Source organism: Malurus melanocephalus, unplaced genomic scaffold (genome assembly GCF_030028575.1).
Source record: "Malurus melanocephalus ecotype Western Australia unplaced genomic scaffold, MMel_1.1 scaffold_3, whole genome shotgun sequence".
NCBI lineage: Eukaryota > Metazoa > Chordata > Aves > Passeriformes > Maluridae > Malurus > Malurus melanocephalus.
In genome coordinates, this window is record NW_026623235.1 from 234,287 (window position 1) to 255,927 (window position 21,641).

Here is a 21,641-nt window from a genome sequence, read left to right on the forward strand (position 1 = left end):
CCATGGCTGTACAGGTGGGAGCTGGTGTTCTCTCTCCACTGGAGGCCCCAGAGCAGCCCTGAATGCTGTACAAGAGGGCCCTCTACAAGTTGCAGACCTGCAGCCCTTCTTCTTGGGGGTCTGACTCCAAACACATCAAGAAGTGTCAACACACTTGAACAGAAACTGAGGTCCAGCAGCAATGCTATCTTCCCCAGTATCCTATCACTGTCTCACTCTCTCGGGTCTGGGTGTAGCTCTGAAACTTCTCTGCAGGATCTAGAGGGGATATAAACCTTCCTAGGATAGGGATATAAACCTGCTAGGCATCCTGCCTGTCARTGTAATCCATGCATTGAGGCCAAAGACATTTGGAGCACCACTGCTGGCCATTGCCTCCTCCTTCTTGGAAAGACAGGATTATGCCTGTAGTTTTTATATAGCTTGAATAAGCATGGGAGGTGCATTTAGTACGCTATGATCCCTCCCCTTAAATTGGTTTCTGGAGCTGAGGAACAGAACAGAGAAAGCTAATTGCCACTSTTTTGTGGTTTTCCCTGTCCTTTTTGTCTGGATTGCACTGAATTACACTCATGTCAGAAACCACCAGCTGGTTCACTAATATAATAWTTTGTTTTCGTTTACGCTCATAATGCTGTGAGCAGACTGTGTGGCAGATACCAACACTTCTCAGGTATCTAAAGCAAACATACCACTTAGATTTTGCCCTCGTGTATTGTGTGCCGCAAAAAAATATTCTTTCTACAATGTTTTTCAGGAGCCTTTCAGTGCCTGTTCGATGTGCACTGGAGTGGGAATGGAGGAGGTGAACCTGTCAGAGTTTAACATSTTTCTGCAGTGCTATGAGTGTTCAGCTGGTTTATGTTTTTAACAAATGCTTCAGATCTTCTTACTCCAGAAAGGAAAAAAAAAAGATTTTTTAAAGTGTGAAGGACTAATAACTATTCCATTTCCAGAAGGAAAGCCATACAAAATACACCCAGAAGGCACACCCAACCACAGTGCAATTCCTCTCAATCAAAACCAGTTCTTGTCCAGATGTATCAASGTTTTCAAGTATTTGAGTTTACACATGGTAAACCAGAATCTGACATGGGTAAATGTCTAAGTCTTGCCCAGAGCACAGGATGAAGTGAAATTCAAAACTGTTAGTAGTTTTGAATGGGAGTTGTTGTATGCTGGATAATTGGAAACATTTAGTACCTGAACCCGGATTTCATATTCTAGACTTGTCTTATTTGTTCTATAGTTTCTGACATGTTTGTCTGCCTTAGCCTAGTCTTAAACTACAATTCATTCTTTTAAGATTTTTTTTTCTTCAAATTATTTTTACAATTAGACAACTATCATGTATTTTCACCTTGCCTGCCTTACTGTGATTCTTACATGTCTTTGCTAAAATCTTCCCTTTAATGAGCAGGTTATATTTCACCTTGCTAATTGGACAGCTCTACATGGGAAGGTTAGGTGAGGAGATGAAATGGTCTGGAAAAAGAAAGCACATTGCACTGTCTAGAACTGAATTTGTAATAATACTTTACCACTTAAGAGATTTGAATTCTAGAATATTTGTTTCCTGGGCTAGTTCAGTGACATTGAATACATTGTTTCAGCTACAGGTAGTTTAGTGGGGCTTCTTACACAGTTTTGGGGGGCTGGCTGAGAAAAATGAGGAATAGGCAGGCTGTAGAGGGAGCTCTGATGTGCAGAGCAGTTCCTTCCAACTGCATGACTAGTGGGGCTGCATTTCACTGGGCTTATTTAGTGACTGCTTGGTTTTATGTCTCAGACTGGACTTGGATTGCAGGATGCCATGGAAAAAGCTTTTTGCRTTCCATAGAGCATCTTCTGCTTCTGAAACGCACTCGTGTGACTTTCCTGTTATTGCACCTGCACTGTGTTCTCCTGCTTATTGCTCGCATTACTGCACCACAGACGACATCAYTCGAATCCTCTGAAGGAACCTGTCTCCCTGGCAAATGTAGCTATGATCTGAGATGTGAAAATGCAGGGGAGAAAAGCACATTTGATCTTCAGAAACTGAAAAGATAATGTGAAYAGAAGCCTACCATGAATAAGTGAAACTGTCTCTACCACCAGCTGGACACAGGCCTGCAGTTTGTGATGATGTTTGTGATAGGAAATRTAAGCAATGGTTACTGAAATGCCAAAGTGTCATTGGAAAGTGACATTCTTCATACAGAAAGRTACTGTATAAATTACACCCATCAATTTTGCATTACATATTTTGCTTACTCTAGTTTTGAATTCTAAGCACATTAAATAATTGATAGTGAAATGCACTAGCTCTGAACCAGACTGAAATCCTGGTGATAGGTGAGCACAAGAGCTTTTCCTTTCCCTTTTTAAAAAATTTTGGCTTGTGTATTGTCACATCTGCTGGACAGCTGATGGGAGCATTTGCAGYGTAGTGCAGCCTGCGTGCTGCAGTGCTGGCCAGTGGCATTTGTTAGCTCAGCCTGCCAGCAGTTCCATTGTGATGCTTGGCACAAGCCAACCGGATTCATCTCCATATGGAAGGAGGGAGTCTGCATGACAGAGGCCATAATTTGGATGTTGGTTTTGGTCCCTTTTGTGGCCCAACCACATACCCAGCTTTCACACAACAAAGCCTCTTACAAGAGAGTGTTGGCAGGGAAGTGAGCCAAATTCATCTTCTTGTAATTCCATGACATMGGGATTCTTGCCTTGGGGAACATGTCACATTATTCCTACAATTAATCCCTATGAAGGCTTTTTAGGCAAGSTTTTCTCCTTTACACTCTCAATTTGAATACAGGATTGTATTGTTTGTATTTGTGCAATACATTTGGGTGGAAGGTTCTTTAGGCAAAACCTGTGTTTTGACWTAGTGCAACACTTGAACAGTGGGATCAGGCCTCTTGGGTGCRTTTGTGGTGCCAGTTCTATGAACTGTCTAAACTCAGAGGGCAGGTACTTTCTCAGAATGTATTCCTTGTTTGTTTGTTACTGAAGTCTAGTTTCTTCGTGACATTAATAGCTGTGTTAATGATGGGTCAGTTTTGACCGACCCTAAGCACACAGCTTCCACGAAWTTGGGAAACTGTGGTTCTCTTGGCTCCTAACAAAGACCCTTGTATCCGTGGAAGAAACACCATACTCACTTCATATGACTCATATTTTGTTTCTAGTTTAGGTAAACAGAACACAGGTTTGTAGGGTAGGTTTGTCTACATTTTGACAGTGAAAGGCTGTGATTGGCAATYCTTCCACCTGTCTCTTGACAATTCCTGCCAGGAAGAGAAGATGGGAGAGTTAAATGAGAACTGACAGCAGAAAAAACAATAGTAGCAACTGTAAATAGATTAAATCTGGTCTATTATTTTTACTTGGTGTTTACTTCTTACAGAAAGGTGGGTTTTCTTTCATGTTGATCTACAAAAGAACAATGAAGATATGAAGGCACGAGCTTACACATGGTTCAGGGCAGAAATATATGGCTGAATAGTAGGATGAGGTATGAATTATTAGTACGTGGTCTAATTTATGGTATGGACCTATGATGCATGTCAGTTAATGAGCTGAAAAGAATTTCTTCCTCTGCAGTGAACSACATGTTCTTCATTTCTTATGAGAAGACMTGAGGACTAAAMCACACAAGGTCAATCACAAAAAGAYRCTGGTAAATCTCAGCTGAAGAATGTCAACTTCTTATTTTAAATTAAAATTAATTTAAAATTAAATTAATTTTCTCTTTCCTGTTCTACCTTCATTATTTTTCTTCTCAYATATTCAACATTAATAATGGTTTAATCTGTCTGTTCAGGGCTTCAGTAGTAATAACTTTTATCACTACAGCACCTAACACACATCTCAAAAGCCATGGAGAGATCCCATGGAGCCCATGAAGAGAGTAACTCAGGCAGTTTCCAAAGGCTGTAATGATGTTGCTAGTTTAGGACAAAAAGCTGTGGGTTTATGAATTTTGCTTCACTGGACAGAAGTTCTTAAACAAAGACATGTCGGTCTTGGAATGCTTTTCCATAATTYAACATGTCTGAATTGCATAATATATTTCATACCTCAGCCAGAAAGTTACAATTCAGAAATCTGTAACACAGGGCCAGCTGGGAATTCATTAGTTATCTTTTAACTATTTTCCAGCCAGTTGCCTTTTTTTTGCTGCGTTGAAAAATGTGTTTAGGACAAGCCAACTCATTGTGCTGTTTTTATGACAATTGAAAGAGGCTGTTCCGAATTGCTCTTCAAGATCTACAGAGAAACTGGTTCATGGACTAGGTGGTGAAAAGTCATGCACACTTCAGCCATTTCCCAGGATCTATCTCTGATGCACAGATTGGAAACAGAACTGCCTTTGTGAGCGAGCCATAGGAAATGAAATGCCTGTCACAGCTTGCAGGACCACACAGTGATACAACATGACTTCCAAGCACTTTTCATTTTATTGAAAGCTGTACAGAATTGGGGATAACTAGGGATAATCTTACATCTGCATGTCTTCCTTTCTTTGACRAGAAAAAGGATTTAATTTGCAAATGCTGTTACAATGGCCTAGGTTTTTTTTCAGCTCATAATAGGCATTTCACATAATTTTAGTTACATGAATACAACTGTAGACTTCTTGTAAGACCCAACCTAACTCCAGGCTGTTCTAGATTCATTGGTGTGTTGTAAATCCACCTCATCAGCTGTTTTTGGAGGTCTGAGAAAGACTGGGAACAACTGAGGTTTACATCAACTGGTGTTGGCCCTGCTTTTATGACATGAGGTGGGATCTCCTCCTTATCCTCACCACAGCTAAAGGGGCTCCTGGTGTCTGCAAACCAGTAACTTAAATAAAACAGGCAATAGTGCTTCAAATACCTTTAAATAGGCTTTGTTGTAAGTCTAGATTTTATTTTTTTTGTTTCACACAGAAATCCTGTAACAGGGCAGCATGCAAAACTGACCTGCACAAARTTTCCCTCCTGTTTTCTGTGGGAAGGGATGTGTCTGCTCAGGCTTTTTGACATGCCAGTGAGAGGCAAAATGGGCTGTGSTCCTCCTGCTGAAGTGCCATCCTCTAGCAGAAGCTCCAGCCCTATACATTGGGGTCACATTTTTTCAGAAAATATTCTAGTCCAAATACAGCAAACAACAACAAAGTTAATTATAATTGAATTGTTTGGCTTAGTATTTAATCAAAATACATTTTATAAAGGAATGACTTCAGTTACTGACTGACCAATAGGTCAAGCTCACTATTTACCAAATTTAAATGTATCCAAACTGCTACAGTGAGTCTGTGGCAGCTGTGCTTTTGTCTGGAGATGTATGTGTCTTTTAGGATCTGTCTTTACACAAAAGGAAAAACTCTAACATTTACAGGACTCATTATACTCCCTCAAAAAAAAAAAAAAAAGTGCAGCTTGATGGTGAGCATCTCCATGGAAAATGTCCTGCTAAAGCTGTGCACACCATGGATTCTTCAATGGAGCTTAGAGAGGACAATACTGTACAAATGAAAAAAACATGGCACTCATCATCGAAATAATCGTAACAAGATGAAAAGACTTTGCTATGTCAGAAAACATAAATTACTTAACAAAAGACCTCTTAACTATCTGCTTTCCTTTTTCATCCTTTTTGTTCTCAACCATATTTGCAATGTGCAACCCCACAAGCACWGATGTGACCAGCAAAATTCCTGTCTGATGGAAAAATTGCTCAATTTACATAGTTAATATCAAATCRGGTTTGAAGAGGCTTATTAACTTACTAAAACCACATAATTAAAATGACTRTTGAAGTATGCATTCAAGATCAAAATCACTACAATACAAGAAGTAACATGTAAAATACTAGCAAACATGAATTTGTGAAAACACCCCCAGACCTGATGTCTCCCCCACCAAATATCAGCACACCTGCTTCTCCTGGACACAGGGATTTCCCAGCATGCTGGGCTCTGCAACCTGGCCCTCCACTATCTGGCTGAACTACCTCCACACCCTGTCCCTCTTTTCTTGTGCTGGAGTGCCCAACACTGCACACTTCACCCAGACCTGTCTCACCACGCTGAAGAGCAGGACCATCTCCCTTGACCTCCTGGCACTGCTCTGCTTAATGTGACCCAGGATGCTTCTACCTTTCTTCAAAGTAAAATTATGACAATTTTAATGATGAAATTTTAGGAAGAAATTCTKCACTACAAGGGTGGTAAGGTTGCCCAGTGTTTGAAATTGGCAATGAGGACTGCAAATCAACCAAATGACCTTGCAGCCTGAGGGAACAGCAGGCCAGTGATTCTCTAGSATGGACCAAGTTTAGAGGTGCCTACATCTCTGCTTGTGTATCTTTGTCCAGGTGCAGCTTTCAGAATCTCCCTGACAGCAAGGGAACAGGAATAAATTGACTCTTAATCCTGTGACTTTGTGGTTGTCCCAGCTGCCTGCTTGTGTTGACACACCTAGAGAAGTTGTGGATGWCCCATCCCTGGAAGAGTCCAAGGCCAGGCTGGAWGGGGAAYTGAGAAACCTGSTGAAGTGGAAGGYGAYCCTATCAYGCCAAGGGGTTTGGAGCTAGATGATCTTTAAGGTCCCYTCCAACCCAAACTGTTCTATGGTTCTACATTTCTGTCATTTTCACTATTACTGCTCCTTGTACTAAGGAACCAAGGTCAATGCAGGGTTTCTTTCTATGTGCTGCAGCTACATCCTTTGATGTTGGTTTGTGAAAATACTTGGTGTTTTGAGCTAAAATGCTGAATTTTCAGCCAATGTTACTGATCATGTCTGCCAAGTCTGCTGAGGGATGGCAGAACAGAAATGAGGACAAAAGGTAGCTTCTTGTCTTTAGTGTAATATTCTAAAGATAGCAAAGTAACATTCTTAATTTGGTGCCTTAGTGGTGGCTGAGCTATTTCCCAAATCTGTGGYAGCACGTACATGGTGTAGCTTTATTTTTTTAGAATTGTGATGTCCTGTACTGTGTGTTTCTCAGTATGAATGCTCTGGTCCTTCTGCCTGAGAGCTGAAAGCAGAACTGGCCTTCCTCTGTAAAATGATTTGCTAGTCTCAGCTCATAATGTGACAGATAACTGTTCTGTATAAACAACACAATTGACAAACACTGCTTGGGACACTGAATTTAAAATCAAGAGATCTGAAAACAGAGGCCATTGCAACTACTGGATAAAGTCTGAGCCACATCTCCCCATGGGCATTTCTAGGAAACSATCTCCAGAGATGGTAAACTGAATGAATCAACGAATACATCCTAGAACATTTCTCTCATTCTTTTGAGTCCTTCATAAAAAGCATAGGATACAATAAAGCAGCCATTCCCTAAAGAGAATCAATCAGCTATCTAACTGCATTTCCTTTYTCAAACACAGATCAGATGCTGTACAAGAGAGCACAAAAGACATTACAAAACAGCCTTACCACAATGAAAGCTTCTTCCTAATTCTCTATAATTAGAATGACTTTTGAATGAGAAACAGCCTGTACAATTTGTGCAGCCTGAGAGACTTCCTGATCCAAAGAGCTATGAAATAATAACCTAGAGTGGGCTGCACCAGACCTTCCCTTGCAGAATTAATTTGGTCTCCTGGACATCACTGGGAGTTTTGTGATAGATTCATAGAGTATTTGGGGAGAGGGGAGTAGTTGCTCTCTGTTTACCACAGACCATGAAGATGACCTACAGATTTTCAAATCTAGTCAATTTCTGGTGGAGCAAGACACTCTTTTGGTGTCCAGTGTTTTTGTCTTCCTTCTGATCCTGGTGACAGCTGTGTGTGCTGCATTGGTCCAAAATCCAAATGCTGACTGATGCCAGCAGATAAGTCAGAAGTTTCATGCTGAAATCCTGCTCAGTTTTCATCAAGATGCCTCGAAAATCTTGGTTACTTATTATGTTTACACCATTATTTACAGGGAATGACAGAAAAACACACTTGTTTCAAAACAAGTATTATTCAMTGTTTAATAAAAGCAAGTTATTTCACCCATCAATATGTTCTCAATAGGAGTTTAAGCCTTCTATGTACATAAATACATAAAGGTAAATGATCCACAGTTAATAGATGTAGCTTTTTRCTCTTTATATTGACCAAAACAACTGTAAAATGTGAGTTTTGTGACTTCTTAAATTTAACCTACTAGCTTAGTTATATGCATTCTATGCAATGTCATAGTCTAGATCAGTGAAATTATATTAAAGAAAAGATTTGTTTGCTGAGAATGGTATTGGGCCTCTGGAGGGGTGGGTGGTGGGAAATTCGACRGAAATACCTTTGATTATTTTAGGTTTTTACTTTGATGACTGCATAGAGTAAGCATTCAATCCAACAAATGATCATTTTTCCTTTGAAACAAAATATTTTAATGAAGTATTTTTCCAATAATGAATCAGTGAAGTTAATTAACGTTTTAAAAATCTGGTCCACTTGGAATACCTACGATTTTAACAGGAGAGAGAGAAATCAGAACATTGATATTTTTTACAATTTTTGTCTCTTCTGCTATCCAGTGGTGACTTTGCTCAAGAACGAAAACTGCTTAACTATACAAATAAGTMATGGGTATCAAAATGCACAGAGAAGGCATAGTTCAAAATAAGTTTATAAATTACTTCCATATTGCAAAAGCTGTATTAGCTCTGAAGCAACTACAGACTATTACAACACTTATTTAATGACTATTTTATACTTTGCTACAGATCTTGCATCTCCTTGATACTTCCACCTATCTCCTAAYACCCATTTTACATATCTGGTAGCCCTTTGCTTCTCTGCAAATGAGGGAATTCTACACCCACTCTTTCCTCCCAACCCTCATGCTGCCCCAGAATAACCTCTTTTTTCATGAAAATGTATTAGAAGAAGGGGATAAGAATGAGAATCAAGATTAAGCTTGTTATAGCAATGCCATATTAAATTTATTCAATATTTCATTTTCTTAGACTTACCTTTTCACTTTTCCCTCGTGACTTTGACTTTTGTTCTCCAARTGCAAATACAAAACCTAGATGGTTAAAATTCAAAACATCGTGGCAATTTTCACCAAGACTTTATTCTTATACATTAGTAGGAATTTAGATTAGACAAATGCTTGCATCATTGTTTTGCTGTCCTGGATCCGTTATTTCCCATTTCACCCACCACAATCCAGTTCYGAAAGAAGGGTTTAGAGCTCCTCGACAGATTCTCTGTTATGAGTTCTGCCTTTTGTATACAATAATTATTTCAGTCCACCCAAAAAAGTAAAACTCCACCTGGAAAAGCAAATATACGGTGTAGCAAATAATAAAAAAACAGATGCTTGATATTACATTTCTGAAGTAGTCTATGTGCTATACGAAGTTGAATAACTTCAAAGTCAAAACCAAAAATCATCTGCACCACTGCTCCTTGTACTTGCTCTCTCTCTGCTTTTTAACCGCAACATGTCCATGACGCTGCGTGCGTATATGTCTCGCAAATTAACGTTGATATTTGAATCGCTGGATGAGTTCTTCATGAGTTTCTTTAAAGCTTCACGCTGCCGAAGAGCGGCTTCTTTTATCTTCAGTGTAAAATAACAGGCAGAAAAACGGTCATTTATTATAGCTATGGGCAGAGCCAAAACCAGTATTCCTGACAGTATGCACATAAAGGCTACTACCTTACCGATGGTAGTGTCTGGTCTAATGTCACCGTAACCAACTGTTGTCATGGAAGTTGTTGCCCACCACCAAGCACCAGGTACGCTTGTGAAAGTTGTGCCTGGCACACCTTGCTCAACAAAGTACTCCACAGTGGAAAATATGGAGATCCCTACAGAGAGGAAAAGAAGCAGAAGGCCAACCTCCTCATAGCACTGAGCAATAGTCATCCCAAGAGAACGCAAGCCTGAAAGACAARAAATGCTGTCAGTAGGTTGATTCACGTAGCTGTCATCAAAACTTTGCAAAACATCTCTTATTTAAAGGCTGACTGCTTTATAGRCTTTTTTGAATGCTGGTGAACATGTCTTGAGAACTAGAGACTCAGCAAGATTGGAAAAGACTCCAAGATCATGGAGTCCAACCTTTAACTGAACACCAGCTTGTCAACTAAACCACAGCACTAAGTGACACATCCAGCTGTTTCATGAAYACATCCAGGACTGTGACTCCACCACYTCCCTTGACAGCCCATTTCAATGCTTAACCACACTTTCCATKAAGAAATTTTTTTTTATGTCCAACCTGAACCTCCCCAGCACAGCCTGAGACCATTTGCTCTTTTCTAATTGCTTGATGCCTGGGAGGAGAGGTCGACTCCTCCTCGCTACAACCTCCTCTCAGCTAGTTGTAGAGAAAGATAAGGTCTCACTCGAGCCTCCTTTTCTCCAGGCTGAACAATCCCAGCTCCCTCAGCCACTCCTCATATGATKTACTCTCTTGGTCCTTCACCAGTTTTGTTGCCCTTCTCTGGGCACACTCCAGCACCTCAATGTCATTCTTGTACAGAGGGGCCCAGAACTGGACATGGGATTTGAGGTGAATCCTACCAGTGCTGAGTACAGGGTGATAATAATTCCCTGAGTCCATTTGGCCACACTATCCAGGCCAGGATGCCAYTGGCCTTCATGGACACTTGGGCAGAGCTGGCACATCAGCACACCCAGAACCTTTTCCACTGRACAGCTTTCCAGCCACTCCTCCCCCAGCCTGTTGTCTGCAGGGGTTTGTTGTGACTCAGGTGCAGAACCCAGCACTTGGCTTTAATGAATCTCTCACTGTTGGTCTCAGCCCATTGATCCAGCCTGTCCAGATACCTTAGCAGAGCCCTCCAATCCTCCAGCAGATCAGCACTTCCACCYAACTTAGTGTCGTCTACAAACTGGCTGAAGGCACAACTCAATTCCCTCATACAGATCATCCTCACTTCACCAAGAATTGAAAACTCTCTCATTTCATGGTCACCATGCCCACAATGGCCTCTGACCTCCASATCTCCCACCAGAATTTCTGCTAGTCTAATGGGGCACCAACCGTGCTAGGCTAAAAAGAGGTGCTTCTCTAAACACCACTGGGAAAAGGTGATTTAAAGAAATAGATCGGAGCGTCAGACTGCACCTCTGACATCATGTCTATTTTCTTAATACAGAGCATAGAAATTTTTCTCATTACTTACCATGTGAACTATRTAAACATGCAATTTAAACTAACCTCTCTTGATTCAGCAATTGGCTGTATGAGAAGATCTATTTTAAACTACTTAAAAATACACTAAAAGCACCTGCTTTATACTTGAAGTCTGAATGTGCCAATCCTCTGTTTTCCAGCCACTGTCCTATTTTTCTCTTGGACCAAGGAGCCCTTAGTTACCAAATCTGTGTTCTCATGTGAGTGCTTAGACCCCAGTTCAGTTCACTCAGTAACTTTTTCTTTAAGGACGTTTTCAATCCTTTTATAGCTGTCACATACTCTCTTTGACCCCCCCTTTCCCTCCCAAAACCCTATCATTATCTTGTATCTGTACCAAAACCCTATCATTATCTTATATCTGTAGACATCAAAACAAACAGTTTTCCAGCAGCAGCTGCACTTGTGCCAAACTGGAGACAGCAAAGCCTCTGAATGCAAGCATGGAATCGTTAATTCACTTATGTACTGCATCAGTCCTTTTGTCCATGAGCTGCTCAGGGAGCTSAACACTATTTTCCCTAGCATCCCCATATTCCTGTCAGAGCTGCTGCTTCAAGRCTAGACTGCCCCACAAAGCAAGCAGGAAAGTAAATAAAAAAAAACAGTGCAATGCATAAATGCTGCACACATAAACAAAGAAGGAAGATAACAGGGTACCAATTCAGCTGAGACACACAGGAGATGGAAATTATCTCTTGAATCACTTTGGATTGGTTTTTAATACTGTTCTTTAAAAATGTGAGATGTTTTCTCTAATAAATGAGAAAAACATAATGCTTATGAATTACCCTTCATGGGTACACTTCTCACTAAACTAGTGTCTGCAAAACACCTTACTGAGGCTCTGCCTCTGCTTGCAGACTTTGTATGCTCATTAGTGTTATAAGCAATTCTATTCTTCCACAAGCTCAAACTACAAGATGTTAACATTTCTTGATTTTGGCTCTTCCTTTTCCCCTGCAGGTCTAATGGGTTTTAAAGGTTTTGTTTATGTATAGCAAACAATGGAAGTACACAGTAGAGTTTGGGGGGAATGTAGGGTTTTTTTCCAATGCTATCTGCTACCAAATCCAGTAAAGAACTTGCCCATATTGAGGCTTTATGATCTGTAGAATGTTTATTACAATGACGTAGATTAAATCTTTAACACAAGAGGAGTAAGATATATAAGTGCAATCTATTCTCTGCCTCCATATTTTGGAAACACTAATATCAGCAGTGCAAAAGCTCTGTGAGATAATCGCAAGGACATAGATCAATTTCTCATCTTCCAAGGAGGTTACTGTGATCCTGCCCTGTAATACTTCCTACTGAAAAAGTCAGAAGAAGGTACAATTTAAAATTATCCCTGTAGTACTTCTTTTCAAAGCATACATGAATACTATAAAAGCCAGGGTTTATACCTTACGAGGGATCTTGAGAATATTATAGATAAAAAAAAGGCAACTTTCACATGAAATAGATTAAAAAAAGGAGGAACAGAACAGTAACGGTTGACTCCTTGTATTACATTGATGACATTCTCATTTTCTCCTAAGGTTAATTATTCTAACTGTTCAGGGTCTGATTTTTTCTTTTTATTATTCTTAGTTCTAATATAGTAATCTAAAATTGAGATATAATTCTTCATGTCTTTAGATGAAGTCAGGAGACATTTTTAGGCAAATCTATGAATCAGAGAAGTTACTGGACTCCGCAGCTAAGGGGGAATCAGTTAGTGTAATCACATGTACAAACTAAACTACTATTTTATTTTGTACCTTTTTTAAATGTCTCTGAGCCCTGGCACATGGCCACACTAGGGCTGCTCCAGCACAGATACCTCAGCAAGTCTCATGAGAACTCCTTGCCAGGAGCTGTGACAGCTTGGCTACTCGTGCTTGGAAGGTGCTAAGGTGCTGTGACAGCGTTGGTGTGAGGCTGGCAAGCAGCCCCAGCCCTGCTAGGAGGAAAGGGAATAATTTCTGCCATGAGGTTATGTTCTATCTCTCTTTTGTCCAAAGTGATTTGGCAATACAAGCTGATATTTGGGAGCTTCAATTTACACTATTTAAATAATCCTAAATTTTTGGCACAAAAAGCACCCAAGTTTCAACTTTTCATGTCTCCAGAGGTATGACAGTGTGAAACATGCTATTCTCTCAAATATATGTTCATTGCCATCACAAGTAAGATGGTCACATCCTAATTCTCYTCAAGAAGTCCCTCTGTGTCTGCTTCCCAGAGGAGACTAGCAAAACTTCACAGAAAACATGGCCCCAGGAGGAATGCAACAGATGAGAAGCATCTGAGTACATGAAAAATGCAGTTACAGTTCTCATCTATTCTTTAAACTACTAAAATCTATAATTTTGCTTTATTRGCAGAGTAGTCTTACCCTCTAGCTACACATTTTATGGATAGAGGTACCACTGATTTCACTGGTTCCCTAAGGAAGTGTAGTACTTTGCRTAAGTATTATACACACATCTGTCTAGCCCAGATGTTTCTACACATCACATCCCTCCAGGGAGCCAAAGGGTCAGAAATTACTTTATTCATTTCTTCCCTTCCTTCTTGTCCTTGTCCCACAGAAAGCRTTAAGCTGCAATTCCTTGAAAGTGAAAAAAAGATGTTTTTTTGCCTCACTCACTTCTGCCCCTGATGGCTGCTGTTGTGATSCCAGCCTTGCTATGGCTCTGCACAGCACACAGAGATGCTCTCCTTGTGGCTGTCAACACCCCTCCTTGGTGAAAGGAGCTGCTGCCTGCAGACACAATCTTCTGCTCCTGCACTCATCTTGCCACATGAAACAACTGAGCAATGCGTGAAGCTTTGCCTGGTCTGAGAGTGTAGGAGTTGGCGAGAAGCTTCACTGGGAGGCAGCTGTCAGATCCAAGGCAAGAGAGCAGAAGAGTTTCAAGAGCCATTCCTGAACACTGAGGTTTTTCAGGACTGCCTAGGTATGTGCCAGGAGGATGGTGTCTCTGTGTGATACACGTGGGGTTCATCTTGTCATAGCAGCTGTGGTAAAGGGTGTATTTAGAAGCACATTATCAAACTGCTTCAGACAGAAGGTCGGAACAGTGAGTTTTCACATTTAAATTATACAGATTTGATTTGGTATTCTGGACCTGAGTGGGCAGCAACTGACCTGCCAAAGAAGCCAGCGCAATGATGGCAACACTGCCCCGAGTGGTTTAAATAGATACATGCACTGCTTTTTGTACCTTGAACTGGTATTTTGATTCCAGTAAAAACAGGTCAGCACAACTCCAGAGCAGGACACTATATTTTAAATTAAACTTCTACCTAACWTGGTATTACTAAACTCAGTGCCACTCAATATTCTGACCTAAACTGGGTAATACTGAATARTGAGTTTAAGAATAAATAGACTCTAAGTGTTTAGACCATCTGTGAAAGTATCCTTACCTGAAGTTAGGAGTTACTGAAATCTGAAATAGCTAATTTCAAGTTGAAAGAAAGATCCACAAAACTGAGTGCCAGAATGAATACATTCATTCTGTACCAGTAAAATGCAATAAACTGTAAACTTTTTAACTTGAATCAACATACTTTTGGATGACCATTTGGTTAGTCAACACAAAAGTGCCTTGATGAGATCAAATCTTTTTCTTACTTTCAAAACACAATTAGAGAGGAGCCTTTCTTGCAAAAAAAAACCTCTACCAAACCCTGAAAAACTTGTAACGAAGCAAAACTAACACATTACCAGACTGAATCATTACCAGCTTCCTCTCAACTGCTTTCTAAGGGACCATTATGCATCAGCAGAGGCACAGTCTAGGGTAGAGAGTAAGATTAAGATACTTCCCAAATCACTATGATTATACTTATGAGTAGCATCAAAGCTACTTCCTGCCACTGGCAGGCAGGTTTGTTACCCTTCCCGATGGGAAAAAAATAAGACATATCCTGCTGCTATGAGCACACTAACTCCTGCTGAATTGAGGCCAGTTCACAGAGGTGGCTTTCAAAAAATATGGACATCAAACAATTCCTGCTTCATGGYTGGAAATCCTGCAAAGGCACATTGGGTGTATTATAAGAATGATCATCATTGTCTTCAGAACAGGGTACTATTGCAGGACAGAGACCATGATTTACTATTTGGATATAATTTTTCAAAGCTCCAAGTGTTGGCTGAAACATTTCTCCTGTCAAATTCAGCACTGTATTCTGCAGTGATTTAAATGGGAACATAATCAAATCATTTTGAAAATKCCAAGACAGCTTTTATTCTTTCATAAAGCCAGGCATGTACATGCCATGAAGTAGTAATAAAACCARGGGAAACACAAAAGGAAATCCAATGCTTTCCAGTAACTCCCAGCTTCCTCTGATAAATTCCCACTGGAAAATGTTAATTTTTATGCCTTCCTTTCACCAGAGAGTGAACAAGACAGTTCACAGAAATGCTTTTCACCTTCTGCACCATCCCTGCTTGCTGTTCATCTGTCTACTGACCTGTTGGGAGTGCCTGGACACCAAGGGTCCCACACCAATTGGTAAACACTGGCAGAGCCTGACACTGCTATTCTGTGCTGCACTGAGGTCCCACTGCGTAAGCAGCCTCCAGATGAGTTCCACATACCACTGGAATGCCAGTGGGTTCATCAGGACCAGAGAGTCCCTCAACCCATCCCCTGCAAAGATTCAGTTTTAAACAATTTCTTTGAAACATTCTCCACTTGTTGTTTTCAGRATCTGTGAAGTGGACAAAATCATGACACATTTCTTCGCATTTACTTTCAAGCAAACCAACTTGTGACAGCTGTCATTAGCAGGCCTTGGATAACACAAAAAGTGTGGGCTGATGATCTCTGCTTCTTTCCTAATAAAATCAACTTAAATACATATTTTAAAATTTATCACATTATGAATGACTGATGGAGKATTTACAGCATATAACTCTGATGTCTATATTTTTAAATATTCTATGCAAACAATATACAAGGCTTTATGAAAAGCCAAAATTTACTGGAGAATGCCCTTGTCACTCAATTATAATGCTCAAAAGTAAGATTTTCACAAGCCATTACTGCTAACAGATTGTGTAAAAAAGTTCTGGCAGAAATGCACACAAAATAGAGGCCCATGTCCAGGGACAACTGCTGCAGGCAGCAAAAATGAGAAGCACCACAGCCATGGCCAAACATACCTGTTGAATGTCTTCCCAGCTTCAACATCCGCAGGGCTCTGAGCAGTCTCAGCACCTGGACWATACGTCCCACATTCTCCAGTTCCTGGGAGCTTTCACCATCACACAGGCTCTCCACCAGCAGGGTGATGTAGAAAGGCAAAATAGCAAGGAGGTCGATGATGTTTGCCACACTCCTCAGGAAGCGACACCGATCTCGCGCACACAGGAGCCTCAGAACAAACTCGGCTGTGAACCACGCAATGCACAGGTACTCTAGGGCATCCAGCAGGGGTGGGGCCAGCCAGCTCAGCTCTACCGAAATCAGAGCCATGTTGGCGATGGACACAACAACAAAAACCATGGACAAAGTGCCGAAAGTCCTGGCCGCTGCAGAGGAGCCAGGCTTTTCCAAAACTTCCCAAAGTTTCTGTCTGACATTGGGACAGAGGCTACCAGAAAAATCCTCTTCTTCATCTTGAGCATCCAGTTCTTCTGCATCTTTCTTGATGTCTAAGGCTTCACTCAGCTCCTTCCTCCTGAAGTACCTGCCCAGGAACATCCCCCAAGACATTTTTAATAGCAGTATGCAGATGCTTTTCTTATCATTTACTATGCAAGTCATGTGAATATACATTAAAGTTTACCTCATGTGAGCTAAGAAAACCCTAATATCAAGCATATGGTTGAAGTTTTTACTAATTGAGACCCTGCAGCATGTTTCCACTGACCTGATATACTTCTATTCCCCCATTTCCTATATGCAGAGTAATTTTACTGATAGCAATTATTTACATGGATCACGTTGACTACAGTAGGATCTGCTGCACAACTAACATACATTCTTGGAAGCAATCCTGGCATAACCAGATCCTCTGCTTTTAAACAGTTCTCAATTTGAATACCTAAATTGCATTTTTATTACACTGGTCCATATTTACAATCATAAAATTGAAGGCATAGCAAAAGCCACCCAGCTCATGGGTGAGCTTCTGATCAATACACACTAAGATGACAAAGTATATTTCTTTCTACCAATATATGGGTTCTCACACAAAGTGCACAAGCATTTGTGCTCAGTAAAATGTACAGACTGTAAATATATAGAGTGTTTTGTCTGAGCAAGAGTATATTTACAGTGGAATTTTGTGAAACACCAAAAATACACTAAAAAAAGTATCTTTTTCTTTCMTATATTTCTTTGTGACTGCTGCACAGCTCAGGCCTTAGATCAAAGGATTATACAATTTTGCCTTCAATACACTTAGTCCTGCATATGCCAGAGGTCTGGAGCTCCATGTATCACCAAAGTAGCAGGAGCTTCCACTTACACCTACCAGAGAAGGAAGAAAGAGATGAAAAGTAGGCTCCAACTTTCTCAGCTGAAGAACTGAACCATACTAGGGTAGGATAACTCCAGTATCCTTTTGGGATGGGATTAGTTCTTTGTTTCTTTCTAATAATTTTGACATAACTACTATATATAAACAGCAGTTACACTCTCTAGAAAATCCATTTCTTCAATACCAAAAAACCCAAACCAGTAACATTAAATATGGTGGAAAAAATTAGCTGCAAATAGAATTAACAGAAACATCCTGGGGGTGGTTCAGTCAGAACCCACCTCGTTCCTAAAGTGCCTGTTATAATTTGTCTCCAGCGAGCCATGTTCCCGCGGCTGCTGCCCCCTCCCTGTAAGCTGCTATATCCACGTGCGATGCTTCCTTTCATGGCTCCCCCCGGAGCCATGCCACCCACACTCAGCCTGGCAGGTGACCAACCCCCACTTCTGCCTCTCCAGCTTGGATTTGGAAATCCTTCAAAATTAAAGTGCAGGTGGGGAGGATCCAAATCCTCCCAGCATGGTGCCTGACTCCACACCACACCTAATCCCTCTATGGCAACCTCAAACTAAACGATTGAAGGAGCATCTCTCCTTTCACAACCTTTTTCATCTCTGGCACTGTACTTTAAAACATTTTGAGCTTCCACGCCAGTCTGAAGCCACTACAGGAGATCCCAGACTCTGTTCCTGTTACTGTCTCACCATCTTGACCTGACCAACAAATGCTGACCCCCCACAACAAAGGTTAACTGTGACCGCACCCAACACATCTCCCATTTCTGACACCCATCCACCGCTAGAGCAGCACTCGAGGCTCAACTCACACAGCTTTTCCGAATGCCYCGCTACCTCACCTGTCCCCACTGCTGGATCTCTCACCTGAGTGTCCCTGAAGCAAGTCAGTGTTGAACTCACCTAGCCCACAATCCCGCAAGCCTCACCTTCCCACAACTCACCGGTCTCTGCAGCAGGAATCAATGCTGAGCTCATCCAAACCCCAGTACTGGATCTCTTGCAGGAAAGAAAGTGCACAAAGCTGCTCCATCACATGCAGCCTCCCTGTCTGGTAGTAGTTCAGGATGTAGTGAAATGCCTGTGAGCTCCGATCAAAGAAATACTCATTCTCCACAAGGTTGGCATCATCACAAAGCTCAAGGAGGCCGGAAGCCACATCCCGGGCAGCAGAGACCACTACTGCCAGTTTGCCAAGACGGGTGTCGGGGTAGCAAGACAAAGTTTGCTGGGACATCACAAAGCGGCTGCCTCCTACATTGATAGTAAAGCAGTCCAGGGAGGGAATGACCTTCTGGAGCAGGGGTCCCTGCTCTTCCTCACTGGAGAAAACACTGGAGTCCAGAGAACCCAGGGAAGTGSTACTCCCCGGCTCCTCCAAGGATGCTTGGGAAGAAAGAGACATGCAGCAGGGAGGCGACTTCATCCTGTAGCTGCCAGCAGCAGCCCACACTCTCCTGGATCAAAACCACAACACGGCTGCAGAGAGGASCGGCCGGGCCAGGCTGGCAATGGTGCCTCTGGATACCGTCCCAGGGACACCGCACGGTCCCCGCCGCCTCCGAGCGGTGCCTCCGGCGGGGCGGGGGTCAGGCGGTGTCGCACAGCGCAGCGCCGCCCGCACCCGCGAGGATGCTGAAGGAGCCGCGGTACCTGAGGCGGTGTCACCTCGTGCTGTCCGCGCCGCCACCATCCGCCCGCGACGGCCCCTCCGCTTCAGCGCCCATCTCCGGCCGCCGGGTCGGGGCGGGGGAAACCCACCGGGACCACACAACACGAGCACCGGCTCCAGCGGCGACCCCGGGCAGCGCCCCGACAGCAGACAGCCCCGCCGGCCAGCCCGTCCCGCCCGCCCCTCACCCCCGCCGGGGCGGCCGCCGCGAACCGGGCGCTGGGCACCGCTGCCGCTCCCGGCCCGCCTCACCTGCCCGCCGCCCGGCTGTGCCGCCCCCGGCCCGCAGCCTCCGCYCGCTGCCCCGGCTCCCGAGCTCTGGGCAGCGGCAGCGCCTCTCCATGGCGGGTCATGTGCTGCGGGGGGCCGGCGGCAGCGGGGGCGCGGGCTGGGCCGGGCGGGGCCGCGCCCTCCCCGCCTCAGGGCCGAGCCCTCCCCGCCTCAGGGCCGAGCCCTCCCCGCCTCAGGGCCGAGCCGCCCCCGGCCCGCCCCGCCCGGAGCCCCGGCAGCCGCAGGTGCGCTGCGAGAGCGGTGTGCCCGCGCCGGGACTGCCTCCCGAGCGAACCGGCCCTCGAAAAGTTACCCGAGAGAGCTCGCAGGCGGTTTGGAAGCCGCTCCTCTGCAATGTATGTAACACCAAACGTGTCGCTAAGTAGATAACGTGTAAGATAACTTAGGCTGCTCCCACGGCTCAAGTCTGAAGTCACTCGCRTAAGGAATTCACTGTAAAGGCTAGTCAATGGGCGTGAGCGAACCTGTTTTAACCGAGCTGCACTCAGCCTGTTTTCAAAAATACTCTGGAGTATCTTCGTCACTGTCCTGTGCTGACTTTGTAGGTCCTCAGTTCTACAAGTGCAAAAATTGAGTTCACCCTCCTCATTATATTTTTTTTTTTCTCATATGAAACATTTATTTCTGACAAATACTTGCTTTGGAAATTTGTGCCTCCTCGCCAGGGTGGGCAGCTGCCGACATTTCAGTGGAGCCTCCCAGGARGGGAAATTGTGGAGCATGCAAAATGCGGCATTGTGTGTCATGCCCACCAGTATTACGTGGCATCCCACCAACTTTTCATCCTTCATCACTTGTTACATGCAGCTGTGTTCAGTTATGTACGTTTCTAACATTTATTTCAGAGARGTCTCATAGCACTACATCTTTTGGGTACTGGTAATCGAAACTTGAAATGAAGCTGAGCTGAACACTTACTGTATTGCAGCATTGCAACACCCACAACACCTCTCTGCTCAGCACTTGCTGGCATAAAAATTTGCTTGAGTGACTGTTGGCAAAAACATACACTGATCAGAGATAATCTGATGGAGAACCRCAAGGGCGGGGTTTGGAAATCGTGGTCCAGGAAGAAAAGACAGAGTGGGATAGCTACAGTGGAAGGGAATGAGCATTGTCTTTGYCTTCAGATATGTAAAATGCTGCTGACAAAGATAAAGATGATGTACTCTGTTCTTGGATGAATCAGACAGGTGTAGAAGTAATGGAATTGAACAACAGAAAGAATATTTAGGGTAGCCATTGGGAAGRTTTTGGTGTAGCAGTGGGAGAGGTACATGGATGTCTGTCACAGGTCATCAATGAGCTGACTGGACAAGGATCCATCGGGAATAGCAGAGGCGTGGTGCTGCATGTCCTGAGGCAGTCTGAAAGGGTTAGATGAAATCCCTTTTAGCTCTACAATACTGTATTTTTTATTGTTTAAAACAAGCAAATTTAAATATAATTTAAATGAATAAACACAAAGCTATGAATTAATTTTCCTTTGAAAYGATCAAGAACTGCTCTTATGAGGCATGCTTTCAGGAATTACCCATTTTTAATCCAGGATTGTCACTCAGGAAATGCAGTCCCTCTGACAGATGCYACTTAAGCCAGCACTTAATTAAAAGCAATAATTAAAAAAATAATTAAAACCATCAGTAAGACTAATTTAAGAGCATAAATGAGAAGTATCTCAGAACAGCAAGGTGCCTTACTGACAGCAATAGACCCCTAATTGTTCAGTCATTAAACTACTCACTCAACCTCATTTCAGTAGTCATTCTTTCCATCAGCCAGAAAGACCTTTTCAGGAATATTTTCTCCATTAGAAGGGACATCTGAAAASACTCCCCTCCCATGCTGATGATTCAAAGGATTACTTCAGATACACTGAAAATACACCAGATACACTGATGTTTCTAAGAAACTTGCTACCAGTTTTGACTTTGTCTAGTAATACTGAGTATCAAATGTCCAGCCTCATTAAAAATAATTTGTAGATAATTTGTTCTTAAAATACCCTGATACATCAT

The 21,641-nt window shown here is 42.6% G+C and overlaps 1 protein-coding gene across 1 annotated transcript; it reads right to left on the minus strand.

Moving 5' to 3' along the window:
• Window positions 1-8,851: 8,851 nt before the first annotated feature.
• KCNV1 (potassium voltage-gated channel modifier subfamily V member 1) lies at window positions 8,852-19,480 on the minus strand. The gene is made up of 3 exons (XM_057367664.1): window positions 18,605-19,480; window positions 16,325-16,851; window positions 8,852-9,877 (listed from the first exon to the last, which is right to left on the minus strand). Exons 1-3 carry the CDS (start codon window positions 19,084-19,086, stop codon window positions 9,366-9,368), a joined length of 1,521 nt encoding a protein of 506 aa, XP_057223647.1. The 5' UTR covers window positions 19,087-19,480; the 3' UTR covers window positions 8,852-9,365.
• Window positions 19,481-21,641: the final 2,161 nt, after the last annotated feature.